This window comes from Microtus pennsylvanicus, chromosome 10, assembly GCF_037038515.1.
Source record: "Microtus pennsylvanicus isolate mMicPen1 chromosome 10, mMicPen1.hap1, whole genome shotgun sequence".
Taxonomy (NCBI): Eukaryota; Metazoa; Chordata; class Mammalia; order Rodentia; family Cricetidae; genus Microtus; species Microtus pennsylvanicus.
The window spans coordinates 79,356,869-79,377,858 of record NC_134588.1 but is presented as its reverse complement, the minus strand read 5'-3'; the positions used below and the strand labels follow the sequence as shown (position 1 = coordinate 79,377,858).

Below are 20,990 nucleotides of genomic sequence, written 5' to 3'. Positions count from 1 at the left end.
GTCCATATTTACAGTATTTTTAAAGACAGGGCTTTGCTATGCAGTCCAGGCTATATCTAAACTTGTGATCAAACTCAGTCTCTTGAGTGTTGAGATTATATGCCTGTGCCAGGACATACAGCTAGCTAATTATGATAATCCTAACATTAATCAAAACAGTGATAATAATGACTAAGAAAAAGAAGTCATGTATTACACAATAACCTAAATGATGTTCTTGTGAGATGGCTCTTTGCCTGGGAGTGGCAGCACACACTTGTAATTCCAGTATTCAGGAGACAGAGGGAGAAGGACTGCACAAACTGAATAAGACTGCAAAGACAACAAAAACAAAACCCCACCCCTGAACACCCAAAATAAAAGTTTCTATTTCAAGTTGAAAAACAGATACTTTAAGTTACATGGGAAACAGAATCTTTATAGGTGGAATTATATTTACATGAAGCCATGCAAGATATAGATGGCCCGAATTAGCTAATGAGTGTCCTGTATGATGGAAATGTGGTCACAGCACACATAGAAGATCGCATGAAATACAGAAAGGAAGGTTGTCTGTTGTGGAATATTAGTTGAAAATGTGTTACATGTTTATGCTGTGGAACATTTGTTTAATGATACAAAGATATGTAACATTCTTTCATGTTGCATAAATAAATAATAAATTAAATAAATAAATAAACAAATAAATAAAAAGCTGGTTAGAAATAAGCAAAGCTAAAGTTAAGGTCGGGCATTCATAAGAATAAGCCTCCATATATTTATTTAGGAGCTGGGTGGTGGGACCCCAATGAGCCAAAGAGTGAAAAACAACCAAATAGTCAAAGAACACTAAAGACTGGCAGTCAGGAAGAAACCCCAGATAGGCAAGGCCCTGCCATCAGCTTGATTTTTAAAATTCTGGATCCTAAAATTAAAGGGGATAATCTAATCAGCTGTTTTCTTTCTCTGTGTGTGTACACATGTGCATACATGTATACATGTGAGTGTAGTGCCTTTAGGTCAGGGAACTGCCTTACATGTTGTTTCCTATTGGCCCAGAACTTAGACCCAAGCGCTGGATCAGAGTGCTCCGGGGATCCACCTGTCTCCTCCACCTCCATCCTTCACCATCACTGATTACGAGCTTGGACTATAACACACTTAGCTCTTTAAGTGGCTTCTGAACTCAGGTTTCTGCTTATTAGGCAACCCCTTCTTCACAAGTGGGCTATCGCCTGACACTGCTTCTGGTGTTTTCTTTTTTGATTTTTTTTCTCTTCTTTTTTGAGGGGTAATTTTAGAGACAGGGTTTCTCGGTATAGTACTGGCTGTCCTGAAACTCTGTAAACCAGGCTAGCCTTGAACTCAAGAAATCTATCTGCCATTTAAACATGGGATTAAATGTTTGGGCCAACACACCTGGTCATACTTCTAATGTTTTAAGCCACTCAGTTTGTGATAACATTTTACACGACTAATAGGAAAGGAACATAAATGTCAGCACTTGGCAATGGGCAAAGCACTTTACAAAATAAGAGACAGTAAAATGGCAGCTGAAAAGAAAACACAGGAAAACAAGATCTGTTTACACACTTTACTGATCAGAGACCTACATTACTTCACTACTATATAAAATGAGGTAGTGAGAGGAACATATACTGGGCACAGAAAATACAGTGAAGCCACACACTGGGTTCTTGTGCTGACAAAAGCTAAAGGCAGATGCAGTTAAAGTTACCCTAGAAAAAGCATTCACTGATGCTCTCTATGAAAGACTTGCTTCCATTATTATGTACATTCAACAAACCAGTTTTAATTATCCTTTAGAAACTCAATGCTGTTTAGAGTAATAAAAAGCTTTTTTGGCATTCAAGATAGTGTTCTGATTCACTAAGAATTCTACTGGGTTTCTTTTAGTTATACAAACATTTGAATCCACATGCACATGGCAGACTCTCCCCTGTACCCAAACACCCCCGCCACAATGAGAAACTTACTAAAGCGAAGGAAACTCACCAAGTATATTTTCATGACGCATTAACACCGTCTGGTAGATTTCCGTTTCTCTAAACCAGCTAGCTTCTTCAGTGGTAAAAAACACTTTGACTGCCACTTTCTCGCCACGCCATTTACCCATCCACACTTCTCCATATCGGCCTTTACCAACCTGCCGAACCATCTGAATCTGTTTGGCAATAGTTCGCTGAACCTACACAGGAAAGAAAAAGGACAACATTTTGAGCTCTTTATGCAAAGAATCTATTAAGACTGACCAATCTATTAACAATCTATTAAGCTGTGATATGTCATGCCATTAAAAAAAAAACTGGCATATCCAAATAACTCCAATGTAAACACACTAACCTCAATGTTTAAACTATAGTATTTAAAGGCAGCAATGAACAATGTATTCTGAAATCACACACAGTCCCCCCTGAGAAATCTCCTTCTCCACAGACTTTGGTTTTGGTTATGTGACTTCTTTTAGGCAACAGAATAGCAAGTATGTGACCAGCAGACTTCACAGAGGCTTGTGTATCACAGCTTGCCCTTTCCTTTTCTGCTCCTGGGAACCCTGCCTCCCAAAGAGAGAAGCAGCACCATGTCAACTGTCAATCCTAGGCACAAGCTATACAGCTTATCAGTATCTGGGCAAGTCTCGAAATCAAACTTCCCAACAAATTCAGTCATGAGAAATAAATATTTTTGATTTCCAGTCACTGAGTTCAGGGTGATCTACTATACAAAATCTAAAAATTAAACCCCTCACCTCAATCTCTAAGATCCTAGATGATCTGACCCAGCTCCAGCTTTCACTATTTACCTACACTTCCCTTATTCCAACTTTTCTTTTTTTAATTCAATTATTTTTTTCCATTATAGAGTATTTTGCTCATTCTTTCCCCTCTTCAAATACCTCCCAGAGGTTAGAGGTGGGGCTATGTGTCTAATTCCCCTTCTCAACACTGGGATTTTGTCTTATTTGGAGGTGTGCATGTTACCACAGTTTCTGAGTTCATATGTGTATTGGTCCTGTGGTGACTGGAAGACACTGTTTCCTTGGAGTCATGCACCATCTCTGGCTCTTACAATCTTTGAATGTGAGGGTGATCTGGCTATGACATCTATCACGCTGTTGACTGCTAGGGTTGATTCACCTGGCCTGAACAGCCAGTCAGATAGCCTCTTCCTCTTTCAACACTCCATGTGGATCCCACTCAAAACTTCCCAAAGACAGAGAAATTAATTGTTTTCAGTGAAGGGTATAGAAGTAGCTTTGCTCCCCCACTGGAACCTCCAAACAAATTCTCAAGCTCCATTCTAACTTTTTATAATTCACTCATTTATTCCTTTCACAGGCTCTTGCTGAAGGTCCAATTTTCTGTATAGTGCTGTTTGTCTCTCTGTCTCTCTCATACTTTATTGGCTGTATCGATCAGAATTACAATTTTGTTTTTTTATATACCTTTGCTTGAATCCTATTCCTGGCTCATAGTAATTGGGAATAATATGTGAAGTACATATGTAATTTATTTTTTCATTTTCAGATTACTAGTAATTTTAAATGAATAAGAACCTGCTCTTCTGGATGGAAGTGTGTCTGAGGCGGGATCTGTGCAAAGCTGAACTGGTTTATATCATAAATCACTTAGCATAGAATCTTTCTGAAATACTTTAAGGTCAGAATTATTCAAGTATAATTTATATATAAAATAAAATGTACATTTTAAAAATTGAGCAGCAGCTAGGTGGTAGCGGCACACGCCTTTAATCCCAGCACTTGGGATGCAGAGGCAGGTGAATCCCTGTGAGTTCGAGGCCAGCCTGGTCTACAGTAAGAGCTAGTTTCAGGACAGCTAGGACTGTTACACAGGAAAACCCTGTCTCGAAAAACCACCAAAAACAAACAAAAAAAAGGGGGGGGGGGGCAGCATATTCTGATAAATGCCTAGTCATCTAATTACCAAAACCTCATTTAAGACTTAAGAATATTTCCATTGCTTAAAACAATTCCTCTTTTCATAATTAATTCCTTCCTGTTACTGGCATTGCTTACCTGTTTTGTTCCTGCCTTTAGTGAGTCATATAAGTAGACACATTATGTAGTTTTCTGTAGCTGGCTTTTTTTTTTTCCTAAACACAAAATACCTTTGAAATCCATCTCTGTTGTTAGTGATTGGTTTCTATACACTGATGAACGTGTCATAGTTTGTTTATCCACTTGCCAATTTGGTAAGCTTTTAGGTTATTTCTAATTTAATTATTTATTAAACTATATTTACTATGAACAGTCACCTTCAGGTCTTTTGTGTAAACAAATTTTTTGTATCTACAGGGCGAAAAGCAGAACTGTTTTACTGTATACACCCCAGCACTCGGGAGACAGATGCAAGTGATCTCTGAGTTTGAGGCTAACCTCATCTACAGATTGAGTTCCATTCCAGGGCTACACGAAAAACTGTCTCAAAAAAACAAAAATAAATATAAAAAGTAAAGTATATGCTTGTTAGTAAACTCCCAACTATTTTCAAATGCCTTATTATTTTGCATTTAATCCGCTATCTGTGAAAATTCAAGATAATCTCTAGCACAGCAGTGCCCTGATGAATGTGACCTGCACACCCTTCATGACGCAGGTGTGCTTGTTTATCTGCCGTTTTCTTAACCTTAGGGAAGCATCTATTCAAATCTTTTGTCCATCTAAAAAATTTGGCTGTCCTATTATGGAGCTTTTACATTTCTCTGAATGTCCATGTACTTATCAAATATGTTCTATTAGCACCTCACTCGTCTCTTACATTTCTCTGAATGTCCGTGTACTTATCAAATGTGTTCTATTAGCACCTCACTCGTCTTTTAACTTTCATCCTTTCTTGTTGTTCCTGGCTTTGGTTTTTGGAAGAGGGTTTCCCTGCGCAGCCCTAGCAGTCCTTGACAGTGACTTTTAAAAAATTCTTTTGGAGGCTTTTCTAGTTTAACTTTTACATTTAGATCTATCCTCCATTTCAACTTAATTTTGTACACCAACTGAGGTATTGGAACACATTCACTTTGCAACAAATGGATACCTGAGGTTTTATTCCCTGCAACATCTATTTAATAGACAACCAGTTCAACACTGAATTACTTCAGTACTTTAAACAAATAATGGCCTCATGTAACCTTTTATAATGAAATCTTTTTTAAAAAAAGAAATCATTGAGCACCCCTGCTGGTTGTGCCAGAAGCCAGCCAGCACTCAGGAGACAGAGGCAGGTGGATCTTTGTGAGTTCAAAGTCAGTCTGGTCCAGGACAGACAGGACTACACAGAGAAACCCTACCTCAAAAAGGGCCCCCCACCAAAACCAAGACAACAAAAACAAAAAACCCCAACAAACAAACAAACAATCAATCAATCAATCAGGGTATGAAGGCACACACCTTCAATTCCAGCACTCCTAGGCATAGGCATGCAGGTCTCTATGAATCCAAGGTGAGCCAGGTCTTCATAGATAACCCCCCAAAACAACAAATAACAATAAAATCAACTGATTGGACTGGAGGGATGGCTCAGTGGTTAAGAGCACTGGCTGCTCTTCTCAAGTGTCCAGGTTCTATTCCCAGCACTTAAGAGTGGCCCACAATAATCTTTAACTCTAGCTTCAGGGGATCGAACACCTTCTTCTGGCCTCTTTGAGTACACAGGTACACAAATAGATATGCAGGCAAAAAATCCCATGTACATAAATTCTTGTACAAGTGCATCCCTTTGTAGGCTGTGCTCTGTCCATTGAGTACACGGCACTAATTAGTGCAGCTTTCTAAGTAAGCTGAGAAGCCATGTAGTTAGTCCTGCACTCTTTTCTAACAACTCAGCTCATCTAGTTCTTTGTATTTTTATAAATCTGTCTGTCCATTTCTGTAAAAATTTGCTCTGATTTCTGTTTGGATTGAAATGAACAACATGGGGCTGGAGAGATAGCTCAGAGGTTAAGAGCACTGGCTGCTCTTCCGACGGTCCTGAGTTCAATCCCAGAAACGACATGGTGGCTCCGCACCATCTATAATGAGATCTGGTGCTCTCTTCTGGTGTGCAGGCATACATGTGGGCAGAACACTGTATTCATAATAAATAAATCTTAAAAAAATACACACATACACACACGAATATAGCCTCTGGGAGATGGTGGTACATGCCTTAAAAAAAAAAAAAGGAAGGAAGGAAACAAAGTTTCCATGTGAGGCAACCTGACATCCTAGTAGTGCTGCCTTCAATTCATAAGCAGGTTACACAGGGGCTGGAGACATGGCTCAGAGGGTAAGAGCACTGGCTGCTCTTCCAGAGGACTCGGTGTTCAATTCCCAGCAATCACATGGTGGCATACAACCATTCATAATGAGATTTGATGCCCTCTTCTGGCCTGCAGGCATAACACTATACATAATAAATAAATTAATTAAAATAAAAACAAACAGGTTATATACCTCCATCTATTTAAGTCTTAAGAAGATTTAAGAATATTTAATTTCAATGATACCCTGACTGGAAAAAAATGCTTCATCCTATCCCAAACCATGGGTTGTAATGACTTCTACTTGGGAAGCTCTTACAATGTCTTTTTAAAAGTAGAAAACTTGCCAGGTAGTGATGGTGCACGCCTTTAATTCTACTTGGGAAGCAGAGACAGGTGGATTTCTGTGAGTTTGAGGCCAGCCTGGCTTACAGAGCGAATTCTAGGACAGAGTCTAAAGCTACACAGAGAAACCCTGTTTTGAAAAACCAAAAAAGAAACAATCAACTTCAAAGAATTTTAAGAATATCAATTAATTCAATACTTCAATAACTAATAACTTCTAGTATATAAAATTTGTGATGTACATATTTGCCTAAGATTATTTCAAACATGTTTCATGCTTTTTGATATTACTTCAAATGATACTACTTCTTAACTTTCAGTTTCTAGACATGTTGCCATGATATATAAAAATCAGTAAAACTGAAATCATGATTCTGAATTCTGCAAACTGACAAGTGTAGGTTGCAATAAGTTTATTTGTGCCAGTCTTGGGTTTTTCCCCATAATCATACTATCTGCACACAGCTATCTCTACTCTCACCTTTGTAATTCTACCACAGACTACTTTAGACATATTTTTAAATTGTCATTAAGTATTTCTTTCAACTAATGCTATTAAACAGTTAAAAACCCTACCCAAAAATGTAGTATTGTGATTTAGGAGGGTTGCAGGATGCTGTTCTCCATCCCTGAAGCTGATTATCTGCATCCATCCACCCATCCATCCATCCATCCATCCATCCATCCATCCATCCATCCGTTTGTCCGTCAGTCCGTCCACCTGCCTGCCCACCCATTTATCAGAATTATCTGTAATCTTTTTTAGACCTAAACGTTATACTCCCCTCAGCCAATTAGCCTAAACTTAACTCTCATTTCTTTTAGTTGGTCACTAACTAAGATGTCCACTTACCCATGATGTCACATCTGTATCCATACACCATTTACATCTGTAAAATGCTTTTAGCTTACCAATAAAGGTAGTCCAGATCCACTACCAGAGCTTTGTGACTGGTCAATCAGGTCTTTCAAGGATTCTCCTACTGGAATAAATGCTTCATCCTGTTCCAGATCACGGTTGTAACGGCCTCTGCTTGAGATGCTCTTACAGTAATGTCTTAAAAAAAAAAAAAGTTGGAAACAATCTATATTAAAATTGGAACACTCTGATACTCTGAGCCTTGAGACCTGCCATCATTCCTTCAGGCAGAATCATAGCCTAATAAATCTTTATCACAGGAAAAAAATTCTGTTACTAGAAATGGGAGTTAGAGGTAGAATGCTGTGTGTCATGCTAACATGAAGAGATAGTCACAGTCTATTAGCACGAGAACACACACACAACAGAGTGTGAAGGCATACATCTCTAACCCTTCACTTGGGAGGCAGAAGGAATGGGAGTTTAAGGCAGCTTGGGCTACAGAGCCGAGCTTGGACTATGAAGTGAGGTCTTGTTTAAAAAATATCAACACATATACCTTCCCCACCCCCAAAAGGCCATATGTGGTAGCACTAGGAAGAGTCAGGCAAGAGGATCCTGAATTCAAAGGCAACCTAAGCTACATGGTGAAACTCTATCCCCAAAACCAAAGATAAACAAAACCCCCAAATGACTGCCTTCCATGTAACATGGTATCATAGCTGTAAAAAAAACATTTAAATTATAAATTTTAACAATGTCTTTAAAAAATATGAAAGGATATTCAGCACAGAAAGTTACTAATTGTTTATATCTACAAACACACATACTCTTAAAACTATAACTGTATCTTTGTGCTAAAACTGTATGTGCCCTTAAACTAAGACTGGAGTGATATGGGCAGGTTGAGCTCAATGAGTTCAATGCCAGCCAGGTCTACATAGCAAGCTCTAGGACAGTAAAAGCTATAATCTGCACTTTTCCAGCTGCACTGACATTTTCCTTTGGTGCTACTGTTAAGATCATGGGCTGTTCTTTCAGAGGACCTGAGTTCAAATCCCAGTAGTCACTTGGTAGCTAAAACCCTTTTTGGCCTCCAAGGACACTAAACACATGTGGGGTACTGATATACATGAAAGCAGAACACTCACACACATAAAACAAAAGTAAAAAAAAATTTAAAAAATTTTCTTTTTATAACCAGTTTTGAGCAATGTACTTTGTATTTCTCTTCATATTTTTGGTATCTTTACGAGCTTACTAAAATTTTTAGATTAATAATTTTCTGGTTTTCATTTAAACTTGAAAAATCCCAGCCAGGCAGTGGTGCTGCACACCTTTAATTCCAGCACTCAGGAGGAAGAGGGAGGCAAATCTATATGAGTTCGAGGCCAGCCTGGTCTACAAATAAGAGTTCTATGACAGTCAGGTTTACAGAGCAAGTTTCAGGACAGGCTCCAAAACAAAACGAAACAAAAACACACATACACACATGGAAGAGAGAGGAAAATCCCTGGTCATTATTTTTTAAACATTTTTCTTCCTGTCCCGTCCCGTCCACCGAGGATTCTGATTATAACTGTAGTTGACCATGTCTCATACAAAATTCTTTCAGAGCTGAGGAAACAATGTGCAGAGCACTTGCCGTGCAAGTGTAAAGACACAAGTTCAAATCCTCAGAACACATACAAAGTTGGGTGATGCCGTATCTGTATGTAATTCCAGTGTCCACACATGGAGATGGGAAGCAGAGACAGAGGGATTCCAGGAATCTTATGGGCCAGCTAGCCTGTAGCTGCACAGCTGTGTGCAGCACTGAACAGGAGGCACGAAGTTTCCACGAGCATGTTGCAGCACACGCACATACACAAATTCTTTCAAACAGCTTCTACTCTCATGGTCCCATATCCACTTAGCTCTTAAGTGAAATCTACTTTGCCATTTTCTTACCCATTCACAATGATATTCAAGGTATTTGAATCTAATTCCCTCAAGTTTCATTTGGATCTTTTTAAAAAGTCCTCCCATGTTTCTACTTAAATTACTGTAACGCCACTTGATCTGCAAAGAGTGTTCCAGGACAGCCAGGGCTGTTACACTGTCTTGTCTTAAAAAAACAAAACAAAACTCAAAAACAATAACTACAACAAAAAAGTCAAATACTGTTTTTTGTTTGTTTGTGTAATCCAGGCTGGTGCTGAACCTGTGAGTTGAGGATGACCTTTAACTCCTAATCCTTCTGCTTCTATCACTTGAGTGTGGGAATAACAGATGTATTCTTTTTGGGGGGTGGGGTGGGGTCTGGGACAGGGTCTCTCTCTGTAACAGCTCTGACTGTCCTGTAACTCACAGAGATCCGCCTGCCTCTGTCTTCCAAGTGCTGGGATTAAAGGCCTGCACCACCACCGCCCAGCAATGGATGTATTCTTACAAATATTATTGTGTTATTATTCCCAGAACTAAACTGAAAACAGCATGAATCTTCAGGTTTTGTTTGTTTTTGTTTTTAAAGACAGGCCCTCCGTCTGTAGACCAGTTGGCCTCAAACTCAGAAGTCATCTACTTTTGCCTTCTGAGTGCTGGAACTAAAGACTGTGTCCCACCATGTCCAGTTCAGTCTTGTTTTAAAGGTGGGACCAGAGCCACATTTACTCCAGAACTAATTAATTGTTCTCTGTGCCTGAAGCAAGGCCTATGATTTTAAACAAGACCAATGGTTTCCTAGTCTCAAAAATGGTGGTTAACAGAGACCATTCCCAGCTTTCTGTGACACCATTTCCTCCAGCCATTTTGGATGTTCTTCCTAGCCTTGGGTAGTATTTTGTATGAATATGTTGAATACTGATTGGGGTTATCTGCAGAACTCAAGTCTTCCTGTGAAGCTTTCTGTTGTGGAAAATTTGTTTAACCATGCAAAGATGTGTTGCTGTTTTATCTTGCCTGTCTAATGATGTGGGAGTCCTTCTGTATATGTGTTGCTTTTATTGGTTAATAAATAAGAAAACTGCTTTGGTCTGTGATAGGGCAGAGTAGAGCTGGGGGGGGGACTAAACTGAATGCTGGGAGAAAGAAGGTGGAGGGAGTCAAGAGAAGCCATGTAGCTACCAGGTGCAGACACTTCCGCTGGAGTCCGCCAAAACTTTGCCAGTAGGCCATGACCTCATGGTGATGCACAGATTAAAGGAGATGGGTTAGTTTAGGACATAAGAGCAAGCTAGAAATTCGCTTAAGTGATTGGCCAAGTAGTGATTTAAATAATATAGTTTCTGTGTGAATATTTCAGGAGTCTGGGCAGCCAGGAAATAAATGAACAGCCTCCAACAACAGTGTAAGGCACCTGATCAGTCTAATAAAAAGCTGACCAGCCAATAGTGAGTAAGGATGTATAGGTGAACTTCCAGGCAGGGAGAATTAAATGGGAGGAAGAATTTAGGTTCCAGAAATGAAAAAGAAAAGACCCCAGGGATCAGAAAGACAGACACAAAGGAAGCAGGAGAGTAGGACACACATAATGGAAAAAAAAGTAAAAAGCCACAAGGCAAAACATACATGAGTAGAAACACAATAAATTAAAAGAACTAGTAGTAAGTCTAAGCTGAGGCTGAGCATTCATAATTAATACTAAGTCTCTGTGTCTTTATCTGGGAGCTGGTTGGTGGTCTAAAGAAAATTCCAACTACAGTTTTCTACTTCTCTGGTAACCTGCCTCATGAATACAGCTGATGGCATCACCCCAGACGCTCACCTATATTTTCTCATCAGAGAATACCTACATTCTCTGTGTCATAAAGTCAAATACTCTTCAGGTAGACAAGTACACAGGCAATCTTTATGCTTAATCCTTTGTTTCCTGTTTGTAGGGATCAGTGTTCACTCTGAGAGATCTGCAGGGCTCACTAGTATGCATTGAATCTGCCTGGGCCATTTCATTTAACTCTAATTAGTATCTTTAGGTCTTTTCTCCCAGGTTGCACAAATTTCCCTAAGCATCTTGTCTGGATTATAAGATTTTTAATCTTTAATCTGACAAGTCAAAGTCATTAAATTGGTATTCATATGTTCACCATATCTCTTATTTTCATTATCATGTCTTTCCCCCCCCCATAGTTGATACACTGCTTTTTTCCTTGTTACAGAATAAGTTTTTGTTTGTTTTGAAACAGGATCTCATTCTGTAGCACAAACTGGTCTGGAACTATGCAGTCCAGGCTGATAGGCTCAATCTGCTATTTCTATCTAAAGAAATAAATATCTGTAAACTGTGAGGAGCCAGCGTAATAATGCTATCTGAAGAACTACAGAGGCAGGTGACTGGGAGAAGTTAACCGACATCTACCCTGGCGTACACACGCACGCGTGCATAGTCTTATTTCATTTCATCTACCCACATGGTAGATAAAAAATACCTCACATTTTATAATTTTCATCGTATATTTATTTCATACTTTTTTTTTGCTCCCCCCACCACCAGGGTTTCTGTGTATAACAGACCCGGCTGTACTGGAACTCACTTTGTAGACCAGGCTGGTCTGCAACTCAGGGATCCAGCTGCCTCTGCCTCCCACATGCTGGGATTAAAGCTGAGTGTCACCATTACCGAGCTAGGAATATTCTTATTATTTTCTTTTTCAAAAGAGTCATACAGCTGAGAATGGAGGTGTACAGTTTTAATTCTGACGCTTGAGAGGCAGAGGATCTCCATGAGTTCTAAACCAACTTGGTCTACATAGCAAATTCAAAGCTAACCAGGGTAACATCATGAGACTGTCTTAAAAAACAAAAAAACCTTCAGAAAACCATGCATAATTCTTTTTAAAACTGTATCTATTTTTATCTATTTCTTCACTTAATTATGCCTAATTTAAATATGCTTAATTTAGTTTATATAAAAGCTCTTTTTATATGTGTAAAACAATCACCTGCAGTAAGTATTAGCTGTCAGTATTTTTCATTTGTTCCATCTTTTTTTTTTTTTTCTAAAAACCTCCACTTTTATGGAGCTGACACTACTTTTTATACTGTGTTTACTTCATTGGTTGCTTCTAAGCTCAGGTAGACTCAGAAAGGTTTTCCAAACTATGCATATGAAGACATAGCTCTAATTTAATCTGGTTCAAATTTATAGTGTAGGGAAAAGACCTAATTATATTTTTTCTAAATATCAACCCAGTACAAATCTAGTTACTAAATTTATCTTTTCCTTTTCTTTCTTTTTTTTTTCTTAAAAAAAAAAACTTATACCTCAGTGCTTCAGATAGAACCCAAGCCCTCCTGTATGTTAGGTATGTACTTTACCACTGAGTCACACCCCAGGCCCCTTTCTCCAGGTTCTTAAAATTGACAACTTCATCATATTGTTAAATTCCTTATATACAAATTTATTTATGGGATTACTAACCTGTTTCACAGATAATCCCCCAAATTTTTAAATGAGACAGGTTACATTACCTAGAAATCTGCTTTTAAAATTCAGACATAACAAAGCTCACTATTGTAACAAGAATGCCTGAGTATTCCTGAACATAAGTGGATGAAGTAACATCCCCCAAAAAAAATTAGTTGGAGTTAAATTCATCTCTCCTTTTAAGGAAGTCATAACAGTTGAAAAGCTGTTATCAGAGAATACAAATTAATGATTTCTGAATTGCACACAACAGTGTTTTTTAACTTGTTAGTTTAAACACAAAAAAGATTGCTAATATAGAATAATTAACCATTTTATGTTTTACATAAAAATAAGTATCTTCTTACTTGTAACAAAAGCAGCTGGAGAAGATGATCATTGCGACTATACAGACAGCCATGGAAATGAGCACAACCAGCCATCGAATGCTGCCATCAAAAAATGGACCTGAGGATGGAAGTCAACAATGAAGCAAGTATAGCATGTTTCTGCTGCATCTTACAAAAAAGGAGAGAATCACTGAGAGGACTGAGTTCTAAGTAGCTTAGTTATTGTTAAAGACAAAGAAAAGAAGTTACAGAGAATCATGCCTGAACTCTTCTGGGATGACCTACCTATAACCACAGGAGGCAGTGTAGGTTGCAAATATTGGTTGCATAAATTGGTCCGACAACATTCTATTGTCCTGCGTAGCTGGGCTTTTGGTGAATCCTTTAAGAAAAGTAATGGTAAAATTAAAGCACTTGACATATTAAACTGAATATAGACATCTTTAGTATTGGTAAATATAATTTATAATTCAGTCAGAGAAAAACTCACCAACCCTAAGTTAAAAAATATTAGCGTGGCTGGGCAGTGATGGTGCATGCCTTTAATCCCAGCACTCAGGAGGCAGAGACAGGCAGATATCTGAGTTCGAGGCCAGTCTGGTCTACAGAGTGAGTTCCAGGAAAGACTCGAAAAGCTACAAAAAAAAAACCCTGTCTCAACCCCCCATCCCCCCAAATTAGCTGGGAATGATGGCTCACAGAACTTGAGGAAACTCAGAGGGTGGAAGGCAGGAGGCAGGCAGATCTCTGTGAGTTCTAGGACAGTTAGGGCTGTTATACAGAGAAACCCCATCTCCAAAACCAACAACAAAAATATTACTGAAAATTTAATGTTTTTTGTGAAAGTAAGATTGTGAGATAATTTTCCTTAAGATTATATGGGTAGATAAAGACACTAGATTATAAATTATAGAGGAACAAAAGAATTTTAATGATTTTTAATGTTAAATGTTGGTATGTTTAAATTATCATTCAGCTAGCTGCTCTTAGCTTTAAAAAGTAATTATCTGCTAGAAAACTGGTGTAGGATGTTCTTCTATGTGTTGCTTTCATTGGTTGAATAAAGAAACTGTCTTGGCCTTTTGATAGGGCAGAGCTTAGGTGGAGTAGACTGAACTGAATGCTGGGAAGGGTGGTGTGGCAGACACCATGGTTCTCCTGCCTAACATGGACACTGGTTAGAGTCTTGCCGGTAAGCCACAGTCAAGTGGAGTGGAGATACACATTAATGGAGATGGGTTAAACTAATATGTGAGAGTTAGCCAATAAGAGGCTAGAGATAATGGGCGATGCAGTATTTAAATGAATACAGTTTCTGTGTGATTATTTCAGGTGTAAACTAGCTCGGAGGCCAGGACCAAAAGCAGGCCCGCTCCCTCCTGTTACAGAAAACACAGTATTTTATTATAATCATAAACCTGCTGGAAAAATACAATCACAGTAGTATTAAGATTTGGATGAGATTAAGATCAGACTACAAAGTAGAGGTATTCTAATCAAGTTGGAGTGGGGGTACCTGTTAAAGGAGGTGATTATGGCCCACAAGTCAGATAGAAAGTATACTGTAAAACTTAAGAAAGCAAGCACAAAGACTTTAGTCATGGAAGCAGATATTAGGGATTACATATTGATATTTAAGTGATACCTGGGTGTAATACCATTCTGAGCCAAAATATGAATTGATTACTAACATGTTTCACAGATAATCCCCCAAATCTTTAAACTAGACAGGTTACATTATCTAGGAATCTGCCTTTCAAATTCAGACATAAAAAGTTCACTATTCTAAAACAAGAAAACTATGAGTATTCCTGAATATAAAAGAATGAAGTACAATCCAAAAAATTCAATTGGAATTAAGCTCATCTTTCCTGTTCATGATTATGAAGGTAGCAAGAATGTAAGCAGAAATATCAGCTGGCCAAAAAGGAAATGCCTCAGCATAATCAGGTGTTATTTAAAAAGGTGACCAAGGCTAGGTAGTAGCGGCACATGCCTTTAATCCCAGCACTCGGGAGGCAGAGGCAGATGGATCTCATTGAGTTCGAGGCCAACTTGGGCTACAAAAGCAAGTTCCAGGACAGTCTCCAAAGCTACACAGAGAGACCATGCCTCTACCTCCTCCCTCCCCCGCCAAAAATGAGGTGACCAAGAGTCTATGGCTGGAAATCCCATCTGGGAAGACAGTAACATTTAGAAATTTCCAAATGAATAAATTCTACATTTTAACTGACTTTTTAAAGACAGTTTTTCATTTGAAATTATCCTTAAAGAGAAAAAGGTATGATAGGGTTTATACTGCAAACACTGAAATAATCCCATGTCTAGAGAAAATGAGCATAAAGAAAGTAATGTACAACTGAAGACGAATAAATTAAGTGCCAAGCAGTCAGTCCCAGAAGGCTGTAAGGACAGCTAGCAGAAAGCAAACTGAAAGGAAGCAAAGAAAGGTCATCCTCAGCAATCATGGGTAAGAGGTCTCTAAGCCAGGGATTATTGCCCAGTAGTAGCACAGGACGGAAGCAGGAGCCCAATCTTCAATTCCTCCTTTGCCTCCGTCTTCCCACCAAGGGTGACTAATGCTCCAAAGCCACACTGACGGCCATGTGGTTCACACCTTCTAACCAGGGAGAAGGAGGAAGATGAAGATACTTCTAAGTATGACACTGCAGAGACAGGCAGAACTTGAAAGATTGGGAGAGAGAAGGCAGCATGGTATAATGAGAGAGAGAGAGAGAGAGAGAGAGAGAGAGAGAGAGAGAGAGAGAGAGAGAGAGAGAGAGGGGCAGACAGACAGACAGACAGACAGACAGACAAGAGACAGCTGCCTGCTGACTGGAACCCACAATATAGAACAGGCTGGCTTCAAACTCAGAGATCTTGTCTCCTAAGTCCTGAAATCAATGGCATGTGCCACCAAACTCTGATTAAATAATTTTTTTTAAAATAATATACTATTTTAGAATGACAGCTAACAGCTTTTACCACAAATTTAAGCACAGCCAAGAAGGTATTAATATATTCTAAATCAGACCTATTACATTACTCTTTGGTCTATTAAGTAGAAAATAAACATAGCAACTTGATACTGATTATCTTATTTTCTTTCCTGAGACAGGGTCTCACTATGTAACCCTGAAAGGCCTCAGACTCAGAGATCTGCCTGTATCTGCCAAATTGCTGGAATTAAAGGTGGGTATCACCATGCCAGATAATTATCATACTTTTATTTTAAAAGATTTATTTCTTTATTATGCATACAGTGTTCTGTCTCCATGTATGCCCACATGCCAGAAGAGGGTGCCAGATCTCATTACAGATGGTTGTGAGCTATAACATGTGGACCTGCTTCTTGGGGATTCTGTCCTGCCCAGTTCTCACAGCAGGTAAGCCCCAAAGAAAATCAGACAGAGGTCTCCATATGTTATAAACTGATTGGCCCATTAGCTTAGGCTTTGTATTAGCTTTTATAACTTATATTAGCCCATTATTCTTATCTATGTTAGCCGCATGGCTCAGTACCTTTTTCGGCAGGCAGGTCACATCCTGCTTCTGGGCTATCTGGACAGGACTGGGAAGGAATGGGCTTCCTTCCTCCTTCTCAGAATTCTCCTGTTCTCTTTTACCCACCTCTACTTCCTGTCTGGTTGTCCCGCCTTTATTTCCTGCCTGGCTACTGACCAATCAGCATTTATTTAAAACATAATTGACGGAATTCATCCTCCCAGAATTCAGTCTCCCTGCCTACCTAAGTTCTGCCCTATCACCAGGCCCAAAGCAGTTTCTTTTTTAGTCAATAAAAGGAAGAAAGCAAAGTCAGAGTGAGAGAGACACCATGGAGACACCAGGTCAGACATGCTAAATCTTTCCCGGTAAGCCATGACCTCGTGGTGAACACAGATTAATAGAAATGGATTAAATCAAGATGTGAGAGCTAGCCAATAGGAGGCTAGAGCTAATGGCCAAGCAGTGTTTTAATTAATACAGTTTCTGTGTGATTATTTCAGGTGTAAGCTAGCCAGGCGGCTGGAACAAGGGGCCCCGCTCCCTGTAAGTGAGCCACCATGTGGGTGCTGGGAATTGAACTCAGGATCTCTGGAAGAGCAGCCTGTGCTCTTAACCACTGAGCCATCTCTCCAGCCCTTAATTATCATACTTTTAAACATAAAAATGAACAAATGCTTCCTTTTTTTGGTTGTTCTTTGTTGTTGTTCTTTTTCAAGACAGGGTTTCTCTGTGTAACAGCCTTGGCTACCCTAAAATTCACTCTGTTACAGATCTAGCTACAACTCTCAGAGATCCACCTGCCTCTGCCTCCTGAGTGCTGGGATTAAAGGCGTGTGCCACCACCACCTGGCTCAAATCTGAACAAATACAAGAAAAGCAACAAAACTATTCCATCCCCATCCACTTGTATCAAAGGATCAACATTACTAGGAAGAGTGGAAGAGGTGTGGCATGGAAGCAGAGTGAGTCAAAGACATAGGGTTTAGTAGGCAAAAGTTCAATGCCTTGCAAATAGAGCACAATTGCCAAAGCACATGTGGCTGCATTCAGAAAAAGAAAAAGGAGGGTTAGTGAATAATAGAACTAACTAAATAAGGGGCAGCTTATACTATGAGCTATTTTTTTAAAGGATGAGAAGATGTGTGGAGGAAGTAGTACGGAAACAATTCTGCCTGCATGCTAAAAGGTTGTGATTTTAGAGGTAAGGTCTTTTTGTGCAACCAGAGATGGGGGATGAAACTCAGTCACTTGCCCAATGACTTCAAGTATAAACCTATCACTGAACTTTTCTATGAACCCAACCAGTTCTGAACAGAATTAATTTGTAGACAAAGCTGACATTATATTCTGTTCTATACAGAGCTATTTTTGAAAAACACTGGCAGGATCTCTTAAAAAAAAGTTCACATATACAATTAGAAAAATCTGAAGGAATCCTCTCTGCTACTGCTCTTTCAAACAGCTGCACAGAAACCTTGTATTTATTCTCTTCTACTTCTATAATCAAACCATGGCCAAAAATCTCACAGAACACTGAGTTCATTTTGGTTAGCGGCTCTAGAGAGTTAAGAGTATATGATGGTAGAGGAAAGGCATGGCAGCAGAAGCAGAAACTAAGCGCCCACATCTCAAATGGCAAGAAGAAAGCAGAGAGAACTAGCAGAATGTGAAGTTTTATACTCTTGATTTTTAAGACAGGGTTCCTCTGTGTAATCCAAGATGTCCTAGAAATTACTCTGTAGACCAGGTTGGCCTCAAACTCACAGATGAGGTTTTATACTTTTAAAGCCTGACTTCAGTGACACACTTCATCCAACAAAGTCACATACCCTATGTTCTCCCGAACAGTACAGACAACTGGGAATCAAGTATTCAAATGCCTGAGACTATGGAAGACATCTTATTCAAATCACCACATATTACAACGAGAATTCAATATTGTTGTCTTGGGGGGAAAAGGTTACTATCCATTATCTTAAAATCTTCTCAGTAAACCTTACACTCCAGAAATAAATGTGACTATCATTTTTTGCATTAAAACTTTCTTAAAGTAAAGCAATCCAGTACTTCAATTAGTAAAATCCTATTATTTAACAAGCCAGGCTTTCTTCAGCAAATCTGTTTTGTGAGCATGCAGTGGTATGACGAGCAGTGCACTCCTGCTAGAGGGCTCCATGATGTTCACCAAGTTGTACCCTTCTTTATTTCATGGTGACAATTAGATCTCACCTTGCACTGAAAATCAGAGCCTTCATACTTCATACACCCAGAAGCTAATGTGGTTTCTCCCTGATCATCTTCTTCTATAATGGCAAAGCAATGCCCATTAGTTCTACAATAGAGAAAAAAAAATACAATTCCATATTAGAAAGAACAGGGCATGGTTGGTACACATCCAGAATACATTCAGGCTAAAGCAGGTGGATCTTGCATTTCAGGTCACCCTGAGCTAAATAGAGAGACTTTAATAAAGAATGCCAGAGAGACACCTAAGTAGTTAAGGGCACTGTCACCAAGCCTGAAGACTTAGTTTGATCTCCAGCATCCACATGGTGGAGGAAATAACTAATTCTGGCAAGCTAGCATGTGCACATGTGTGTAATACACATACATACCAAATAAATATAAAAAATTTTAAAAGACTCACAAAAGAACTGAACATATGTGAATTGACTATTTCCTTCAGTACCTTGTTTTTTTGCATTTAAACTGCATGTTATATGATTTATTAGCAAAATCAATTTAGAAATAAGCTAAATCAAGGGTAGTGTGCTTCAACTAAGGCTTAAAGGGGCAATGAGAACTCTATGTCAAGTAGGAAGGGAGTTCTACTAAATAAACGCTCTGTGTGTATGCTGTTATAAACTGCTCTGTTAGTCACATATACATGGTGACAGATGAAAACAAACTCGTCTATGCAACATTCGGCAGCCCCCAGTAACACAGTGACATGTCTTAGGAAAAACAGACGACTAAGATTCTAAAAGGTACGTTGTAGTGAATGTGGCAGGAAAACAGAGATGGTCTCAATAACTTCATTTTAAAAAAAAAATTTATATATATTTTGTTTCATGACGTTCTATCAGTTCAATGTCAGTGTCCTTGAGTTTTTTCCTTAGCAAATGTAGAAAGGAAAATAATATAATTTCACAGACCAAGTTCTAGGCATTGTCTAGTCTATACAAAGAGCACAGAATGTTAGTGAACTACAAAACTTGGCCTTCATTATTACTGCTACAACAAAAAGACAATTAATTGACTGATGAAACTGAATTACACTTTATTTTTTGTTTTCTCGCAGGGGAGGGGGTATGATTCAGAAACTCAGTTCTTCAATGGGCCCCAAGATATAGACTATGGGCCGAGGATGACTGAGCAGGTAGAAGTGCCTGCTGTCTAAGACTGACAATCTGAGATCTTTTCTTGGAACCCACATAAAAAAAGAGAAAAGAGACTACTGCAAATTGTTCTCTGATCTCTTTACGTACATCTACACATATTATGAATACATAATATATGTGTGTGTGTTTAAAAAATATGAACTCAGCGGGGCAGTGGTGGTGCACGCCTTTAATCCTAGCACTCGGGAGGCAGAGGCAGGCGGATCTCTGTGAGTTCGAGGCCAGCCTGGACTAGTTCTCACCTTGGAAGAGCTAGTTCCAGGACAGGAACCAAAAAGCTATAGAGAAACCCTGTCTCGAAAATTAAAAAAAAAAAAAAAGAACTCAAGTTACATGACCATCCATAAGTGGGTTGAATGGTTAACATTGAATGGTTAACATAAAACTAAGTAGGAAATGAAAAGTCATATAAAACAGATGTGGACTAAAAGTCCACAGAGAAATAACAAAACTGTCACAACACCGTTCCTGTACACCTATGCATTTCTGCAACCGGCTAAGGAGACACTGGGTAAACTATTTTTTTTTTTTTTTTTTGGTAATCTACAAAACAGAAAACGTTTTCTAGAATGAGCAACATTAAGTTCATGATTAAAATGGTCACGAAAGAAAAGAAAAATAAGGCAGACATGGTGCTACATGCCTTTAATATCAGCACAAGGTAGTAAGTAGATGCAGGTGGATCTCTGTGAGTTTAAGGCTAGCCTGGTCTACATAGTGAGTTCCAGGATAGCCAGATCTATGTAAAGAGACCATGTTTCAAAAATCAAAACATATAAATTAGCTGTATCATGATACAACTAACGATCATCAATTGTTTAATGATAGATAACAATATTTCTGTATTTAAATCAGGAATTTTCTTTTTGGGGGGGGGTTTCGAGACAGGGTTT

At 38.8% G+C, this 20,990-nt stretch overlaps 1 protein-coding gene across 6 annotated transcripts in view; it reads right to left on the bottom strand.

The window, feature by feature from the left end:
- Bmpr1a (bone morphogenetic protein receptor type 1A) overlaps positions 1-20,990 on the bottom strand; it is a 106,411-nt gene that overhangs the window by 11,635 nt on the left and 73,786 nt on the right. For all 6 annotated transcript variants that reach the window (XM_075988713.1, XM_075988711.1, XM_075988715.1 and 3 more), the window contains 5 exons: positions 18,926-19,028; positions 13,475-13,571; positions 13,208-13,307; positions 7,510-7,654; positions 1,996-2,188 (listed from right to left, as the gene is read on the bottom strand). In XM_075988713.1, coding sequence (XP_075844828.1) covers positions 1,996-2,188; positions 7,510-7,654; positions 13,208-13,307; positions 13,475-13,571; positions 18,926-19,028 — 638 coding nt within the window. The remainder of the gene's footprint in view (positions 1-1,995; positions 2,189-7,509; positions 7,655-13,207; positions 13,308-13,474; positions 13,572-18,925; positions 19,029-20,990) is intronic.